This window comes from Macrobrachium rosenbergii, chromosome 21, assembly GCF_040412425.1.
Source record: "Macrobrachium rosenbergii isolate ZJJX-2024 chromosome 21, ASM4041242v1, whole genome shotgun sequence".
In the NCBI taxonomy this organism is placed as follows: domain Eukaryota; kingdom Metazoa; phylum Arthropoda; class Malacostraca; order Decapoda; family Palaemonidae; genus Macrobrachium; species Macrobrachium rosenbergii.
The window spans coordinates 66,447,200-66,455,736 of record NC_089761.1 but is presented as its reverse complement, the minus strand read 5'-3'; the positions used below and the strand labels follow the sequence as shown (position 1 = coordinate 66,455,736).

At 38.8% G+C, this 8,537-nt stretch overlaps 1 protein-coding gene across 1 annotated transcript in view; it reads right to left on the bottom strand.

Annotated features, from left to right (window-relative positions):
* The window catches only part of LOC136850263 (calcium-activated chloride channel regulator 1-like), a 61,563-nt gene extending 58,798 nt beyond the window's left edge, over positions 1–2,765 (bottom strand). Inside the window, exon 1 of the mRNA XM_067123939.1 lies at positions 1,913–2,765. Within this exon, the coding sequence (XP_066980040.1) occupies positions 1,913–2,008 (96 nt within the window). The 5' untranslated portion in view covers positions 2,009–2,765. The remainder of the gene's footprint in view (positions 1–1,912) is intronic.
* Between the last annotated feature and the right edge of the window lie 5,772 nt (positions 2,766–8,537).

The following is an 8,537-nucleotide window of genomic DNA, read 5'->3' as shown; positions in this document are numbered from 1 at the left end:
TCTCTCTTTTTTTTTATCGTAGTGTGCTATTATGGCTTTATGTCACTAGAAAATGGTCTTCGGTGCAGCCAATATACAAAACAAATCTCCTGGGTAAAGATTGCTTTACACTACTTGTGATACAATCAATACATTCACAAAAAATCATAAAATACTTTCTTACAATTTTAGAGAAAGTATAAATGAAAATAAAAGTCTAAATCATATTTAGATACCAATCCCGTTGGAATAGCATTTGGAGATAATCGTTAAGTATCAATGTTACCTTCTATATCTATCCTGACCTAACCTAATCTAACCTAACAGAAGTATCCTTACTCATCCGGGACTTTACCCCGCCCCATCACTGCCAGTCCTGGGGCCTCTCCCCCAGACCCCAACCACCAGTTGCGATCCTTTGAAATGCAATGAACTTCATGCTTCTTAAATGAATTCGAAAACATTAATCATTCTAACTGTGACGTAACGAAGTTGAGTTGTCATCTCTACAGCATCTTTGGTAGTGAATTTTATAATGCTACACACATTATTTGTAATTATTTTGCATAATTACGAAAGTGACTCAGATACAACTCTACCTTCCTATCAGCTGGTTAAATGTAGGGATTAGAGATTAGTGAAGCTCAACTGGATAAAGTAGAAACCAAACAAATCATACACGCACGACGAAAAGGACATTTATGAAGCTTTCTTATAATGGAAAAGGTATTATTAGCCGAGAGCGAAGGGAATAGTAGATAATAAGCTCTGAAAGTCAAGAATAACAGTTCCTCTTTATTAGGCATCCTTCTTTCGGGTCTGTTCGCCTTCTCTGCAATGAGATCATCGCACGCACTTAGTAGTTCATACACTGCTTTTCCTTCTTATTATGCTGCTTGTCTATTTTGCCCGAGGCTTCAGGAAATTACTGGTACACTATTCATTGATACATTCATCTTATGAACCTCTTATGCCTATCCGTTTCTTAATGATCATCACCATATGGGGGACCCCTCTCATCGGCACTGATTCGTTTCATCTGTGCAGAATAAAAGATGAATCATAATACATCAACCACTTTGGTAAGTGAATTCCCCACTCTCGGGAAATGAAGAGGGAATTCCTCTCCAGGATTTCTTTCAAGGGGCGAAGATTAAGGAACGAGGAATCATTTTTGAAAAATAACTAACACTACTCTTGGAGGTTGACGGACCATCCAACTCAAAAGCCATGTAACTGCACTCTTCCGCTACATCATTATGTTCTTTATGAGGCCTTAAGCCCGAATCAACTTCATCTGAAACAGTACTAATTGGAATCTATGGCGTCCTCTGGGCTACTATCATAAATAGAATGTTTGGCGTTAAGGCATGTGGTCTCACTACCGTACCTATTAATTTTCTACGGAACCACCTCCACTTCCCAAGACTCCGACACAGAGAGAGAGAGAGAGAGAGAGAGAGAGAGAGAGAGAGAGAGAGAGAGAGAGAGAGAGAGAGAGAGAGTAGCGTTAAGTAGCCAAAAGAGTTAAATAAACCTCTGAGAATGAATCTCCACAAAACTAGTTATTTTAAGAACGTGAAAATTTGACAAAAGTACAGTTTTTTGAGAGCCCTGTTTGGTTAGATAATTAAATTGTGACGTGCTTTAAATTAAATTGTATTTATGATTATTTTAATAGTCATAACATCCATAGCAGTGGAATATTACCAACAATTGATCTACCACTTCTACTAAAACTACTTTTACTCTACCAACCGTGATGTAAAGCTAAAGTGCTTTAGATAATGACTGCCTTTATGCATTTACCGGGTAGTATTAAATAGGCGTCCGATTTTAAATATCGGGTAAAATGTTGTTTTGATGCATTCATCCAGGAACATTCTCACTACATTGCGAAGCTACAGCACACGTGCATGAAATTTTAGCTTACCGTAGACGCACTGGCGCACACCGCCCACAAACAACAGCACAGGGTCAGATTTCGTTGAACCTTTGGCACCATCTCGAATTTCTTCTCGAATATCATTGCACTTTCCTGTTTCTCATTTACACGGCCCTCAGTGGTCTAGTTCTGGGCAAAGGCTTTGAAATGTGTTCAAAACTATTTTCATTAGCTCATTATTCACTTTTTTTTTATTCACTTTCTGACAAACTATTCTAAAAAGTTATGGGAACCGATGCGGTTCAGTATTTCATAAATGTTTTATCTCTAGAGACTGACGAAACCAAAATTCAGTTTCTTTCCGCGTGTCTATCCAAAACCATCATCATCGTCGCTTCTGAAACAGGCCATGTAACCATTTCTTTTTTTTTTGCTTCGGGTAAACAAATCCAATTACACCAGTGTGATTCCCCGGTGCACTTTGCGTCAGTAAAAGCCAACCATTCGTGAAGGGATGAAATGCACGAAAATCTAAAGGAAAACAACACCGACGATACACTGTTGTTGTTCGCAGGAGTGAGAGAGTGAGGGGTCGCCTCTTCAGTCAGCCCTTACGAGCAGGGAGCGAAGCGAAACCGCCAGTCGTTTCGATGAAGGCGCTCGGTCAACTAACTCGGCTAACTCGACCGGGCCAGAGTCTGAGTCTTTTCGTCTCGTCTCGAGTGACTGAGTCGACTACTCGACTCTGTCGTATAATCAGTAGTACTGAGTAACAGCCCTAACAGATTTTACTCCTCCCACTCCTACTCCCAGCGCAGAGAGCCCCTAAGAAAGATGCCGACGGCCTCACCTCGGGGGACCTCGCCTTCGGCGTTCTCCAAGGTTCGACCCTCCCGCGCACAAATCAAACTGGATTGGGATTAGGGTATTAAAGGGCATGCAGCTGGGCCATGACGGTTCGCCAGATGTCATATCTCAAAAAGGGGTGGGGTGGGAGGGGGTGTACAAACTATAGTGACAAGGGCCGAGACAAACTTTGATATGAACATAATTCTTATTTTTTAACACAGTTTCTTTGCTTGTTAAAATATGATCGTCAGTGGCAAACTTCATCAAAAAAGCTACCGCATTATCCGTGATTTCGAAATGGTTGTAAGTACTCGTAAGTACAATCTATGGAGCATGTTAACACTGACATCGATTTATTGACCGATTCATTAAAAGACATGAGTAACGAAGCCAAAACTCTGGACTCACGGCCCATTTCGCAGGTAATTAAAAATGTCCACAAATCGCGTCTTTTCCTTAGAATCAAACAACGCTCTTCCGATTTGAGCATTGGATCTCCCGCAATGTAAAAGACAGGATTAAGAAACGATGAACTGTGATCCCTTATCCTGTCTCAGATGGGTAGAGAGACAGGGAAACAAGGGGAAGGTGTAATGTGGGAAAGAACCGAAGAGGTTAGAGAGAGAGAGAGAGAGAGAGAGAGAGAGAGAGAGAGAGAGAGAGAGGAAAGGGATGCGAACATCAGTGTAACAAAGGCACAAGTCAAGTGGCCTGCCGACCTTTAAGAAAGGTTTAGTTCACGTTGTGATTAAGCGCTGCTTATAATAAGTGAGCTAAAGTCCTTTGTGTGTTATTTCAAGCGGAAATCGCGCATAAGGCCTTTGCCCGTAAGGGTCATTGCCATGACGTGCCCAAAGGAATTAGAGCCTTAATCGTCTTTATATTACAGTCCCCTGAGCAGCGTACGGTAATTCTAACATGCCCCTGACTTGAGTGAGGAAATTCTATTTAGGCGATTAACAGTCCAGACCTTGTGATACGCTCGCCGTAAATTTCATGCTCAAGATCTTACGCATTCTGATGAGAAATGCACTCGAGGTTCTATGATGCTTCTTCGCACTACAGTGTGTCGCGACGGCTGTTGTTTCATTCCAGTTATCTTTTAACTTAACATTATTATTACCATTATCATAGAATCGGAGTCATAAATGAAACTGTCGCATGTTACAAATATCTTGCATTTTTTACAAATTTCTCATATTGGTAACTACATAGTAAGATTATTTGTAAATGTGTATGCAGAGTAATTTTGCATGTGCAGATTTATTTCCAAGGATGTTAAACGATACGTTGTTTCATACGACAGTCTGTTTTGTAACACAATAAGCTATAACCACAAGAGTGAATACAATGCGAATCATTCACTTATTGCGAGTCATTAACGAAGTAAATAGTGATCATAATTGTTCTGACGTCTTTCTGAAGCGCCAAACGATCTGTCTGACAAAAACGAATAGATGAAAGAGTACAACGTTACCATAGGCGATTTTGTTATTATTACTGCTATCATTGTTGTTATTATATAACTGTTTTGTGTATTACCTCTTTGATATAAATTAAGATCAGGATGTAGATAGATTTATAGATATGCAACGCTGTCTTCTTTATGGGTCGAACGACGCATAAACGGGGCACGCGCCAAAGTCCAGTGTTAGACGATCAGCCATTGTGGGCGGTCAGCACAAAAAGATCGATTGCACCGACCGATCGATTAAAATGCTTTCTGGCATCGCAACAACAATGGTCATAGAGGGTGTACGTGGTTCACTGGTTGGGGAAACTTGTTCTTTCATGGTTGGCTGGACGAAACTTGTGTACCGGAACTCCGCGATAAGGATTTGCAACCTACTGAGGACGAAGATGGATTTTTTCTCCTTTACACCCGCCCGTAATACGTTATCGATCATGGTAATGGGATTTTAAATGACCTGAGACTGTGCATGCAGGTTTATATCACATGCGTGCGAACGAACAGACGACTGTACTGCACCATGTGACACACACACACACACACACAACGCATATATATCATATATAAATATATATATATATATATATATATATATATATATATATATATATATATATATATATATATATATATATATGTGTATATATGTATGTATGTGTGTGTGTGTGTGTGAGTCTGTATATGCATGAGTGCAGAGATATACACTCACATATACTGAAGCTTCCCGTAATATTTTCTATAGCCCATTTATCCACCAGATTCTTTCTTTTCCTTTCCCATGCACATGTACTTCCAATTCCTTTGTGTAAAAGCAGAAAGCGCCTGACACTACCGTCAGTTCTGCTTCTCTCTCCCGAGCAGCCACAGCCGCCATTTATCCCGATAAGTGCTCAAGTGTTACTTGGGAAACTCGGCCTGTGTCTTAAGGGCTCCTGACAACCTGACTCCTATTTCACACATGAATGGCAGTACTGTCACGAAGGGGAGGGGCCTTTCTTTCACGCACGAATGGCATCATATCACATGCAAATGAAGATCTTTGTTATTTCGGGAGTATTTTTCGTTGTTTACGATCGTCAGTTATTATCCTTTCAAGCTCGTCGGTTTTTTCTACGACGGGGATAAAGATTTTATATGATTCAAATGGTGGTGGTATTGTGCTGATCATCGTCGTGAAAGAAGCTATTTGTAGTTGCCATTTAATATTACAAATAGTTACAATGGAAACTGAAACTTTCCAGTTCTTTATCAATGATTTTTTTACGAGTGCAATATGATAATTCTTGTCATAATCAGGGCATATCGTCGTGTGAACGTATGGAGGCCTAAAGAAATCTGAATATATTTATCTCAGCAGCTTTAGATTATTACTAATTTTAAGAACTTCCTCGATAGGGCATCTTTTTGGACGAAATGAGAATAAAATAATTTATAAAAATGGTAACAGCTAGTTCCTTGTTTTCCTGTATTTTGTTAATGCCACTCTCTCTTTCTCGCGTTTTAGGAAAATGAGCCAGATATCAATGACAAAGCTGATATTCGATGATCAATGACAAATCGTTCGACCGCGCTGATCCCATAAGCGAAATTGCGGCCAGCGCAGGTCGCCGACTGAGAACGAATACACACTTGCAGGGGATCAGACTTACGTTTAAATGTCTCCTTAGGGGCAGCGCTCTGCTTCACCAGTTTTTGTACGCTCACATCAACTCCCCTCTTATATCTGATCTTCTTTATTTTGCGGAACCACACACGCAAGCTTACAATATCGGCTGACACACAATGGTATTCAAACATGCAGTAATTCCCACCCCCTCCCCCCCTCGCTCCCCGATAATGTGCAATGCAAATTCATTGTCTAGAATTTACATGAATTAGCATAAAAATTAAACGTTAAAACTAGGACTTGAGCAATTTATCTCTTGATGCCAACAGTTACTGTTGGTTGTTTAATATTACGAAATATTCTTCGTACGGCAGGTTCTCGACTGCGCATGCTCTGCAGTCGGTAGAGAAGAGTTTATTAAGTATGGGGTATATGGCCTATGAAACAAAATAGTGCAAAGGCGAACCTGAAAATGGCACATCGACACTGTGGAACCTGAGACAGAAGAGAAATTAGACAGGTACCAACAAACAAGTTTATTTAGGTCCTCGCCCTCAGGACAGATATCGCTGAGGCGAGAATGGTTCGAATGACAAGAGTCGGGTTTGAAGATTTTGCTATTGGTGTTCCAGACCACCAGAAGCCTCATATATATTTCAGGCTACGTTTTCTTGTGTGAAAGGTATTCCCCTTGTGTAATTACAATAACCACAATGCCTTCTTAACTTCTCGAATTCTTTACACTTTTTGGATCCGCTTGTCACTGCAAAGCCTTACATCCAAACGGAAGAATATGAATTATTCTAATGTCCGTAGCAAGATCTGGACCCACTTCCACAGTATCAAAGAGGTCATGTTGCCGATCTGACCACGAGAAGGATGTCTTATCCTGTCCACGGCAAGTGAACTCTTCGTTCCCTACTATAGACAGACCCATCCAGAGCTTTAGTGTTAATCATTTTGAGATATTCATTTATTTTGTACGGTAAACGGGTGTTAAACGTTACGATCATCGAATCCAAAATTACATCGTTTACTGAAGCAATTTATGTACACAAAGACTAAAGTTTTTGAAAAAAAAAACTGTTTCATGTAATAATATTTATTCAAATCTTTCAGTAAGAAGTTCAAAATAGCTCTGCAATATCTTTGTGAAACAGTTCTTCCTCTTGAAATATACATTTATAAAAGGATTTAGGTTTCTGCTCAGACATTAAGTGTTACTTAGATTAGCAAGTTGGAGAGAAGCGATACCAACTTCTTCTTTTGAATTGTTTACTTTATTTATTAAACTTCACCAAGACAATGGTCAAGTTTATGGGGTTTGCCTTTATCATTTCCATTATTGTTATTATTATTTTTTGGGGAGCATTTTCACACTTCTGTTATGAGGTTGTTAGCTGGGAATGACTGTTTTCTCTAAATGCCTCCAGTAAAAGAAATAATTCTCATTACTGTCAGTTTTCTGAACTGTCTTTATATAATGAACTTTTAGTCTGGATATACCCCAAACATTTATCTTTTCCCTTGGGTTGTCTCCAGACTTCGAAAGTTAAACTCCTGCTCCTTGCAAACTGTAGTCTCTATCGACTTGTTGTTCATTATTGCCATATTAATATAATAGCTACTACTACTACTACTACTACTACTACTACTACTACTACTACTACTACTACTACTACTATTATCAGTAGTAGTAGTTGAATTAATTAGTTATAAATGATTAAACAAATCATTTATAACTAACTACTAACTAACTACTACTACTGATAACTACTACTAATAATAATAATAATAATAATAATAATAATAATAATAATAATAATAATAATAATAATAATAATAATAATAATAATAATAATAACAAAGTTCGGTTTATAATAAAAAAAAGAGAATTTATGAATTTTTCATTTTATTTGTCTAGTAAAAAATGTTAACAAGAGAAATTAACTAAACCTCAAAGAAAAAATTATGAAAAGGAATAATTTGACCTTTAATCAGGACAATACACAGGCTAAAAAGCTTCAAGCACATTAAATTCCCAGACTGATTTGTTTTATGAAATTTGGGCTGAGAAGCAGAACACTGGGCGCTTTCGATCATCTACAGTAGTGTTGAAGACAGAGAAGAGCGAGTTGGAGTGTTTGATGGACACCAGGACAGAGATCCAGGAAGCAATGCAGATGAAGTACAAGCATCAAAGAGGTAAACTGGGGAAAACCCCGTCTGCACTAAGAAGAATTAGTTAGAGAGGCTGGACAACCAGGTTAAAGTAAGGAAGCGAGAGTGGGGGCAGAGTGAAAGGCCGAAGAGTTGGCGAACACATGATTTTTCTGGACCTAATCCAAGCACTCAGACCATAAGCGTCATTCAGCGCTGTATGTGACAAAATGGTGAAACATGGGAGATAGGAAAAAAAATGAATATTTAAAAAAGAAACTCTTTACCTCACTCACGACTTTCCTTCATCATTCATATACTTGAATAAAAGTAAAGAAAATAAGTAAGTCAAGAATATAAATAAGTTAATAAATAGTTTTAAAAACATTCTTTTTTCTTAATTACTGGCTTTAAAACACCGAAGAGTGCAAGAACGTTTGCATCCTCTTCGAGATTTCTTTGATGGATTTCAGTCACGAGGAATCTAGGTAGTTGGTCGATAGACTTTGAGCGGTGCACCACGGATGCTTATGCAACAGCAAATCGGCACATAAACTTTTATGGGTTAGGAGAGAAACACAATCCCC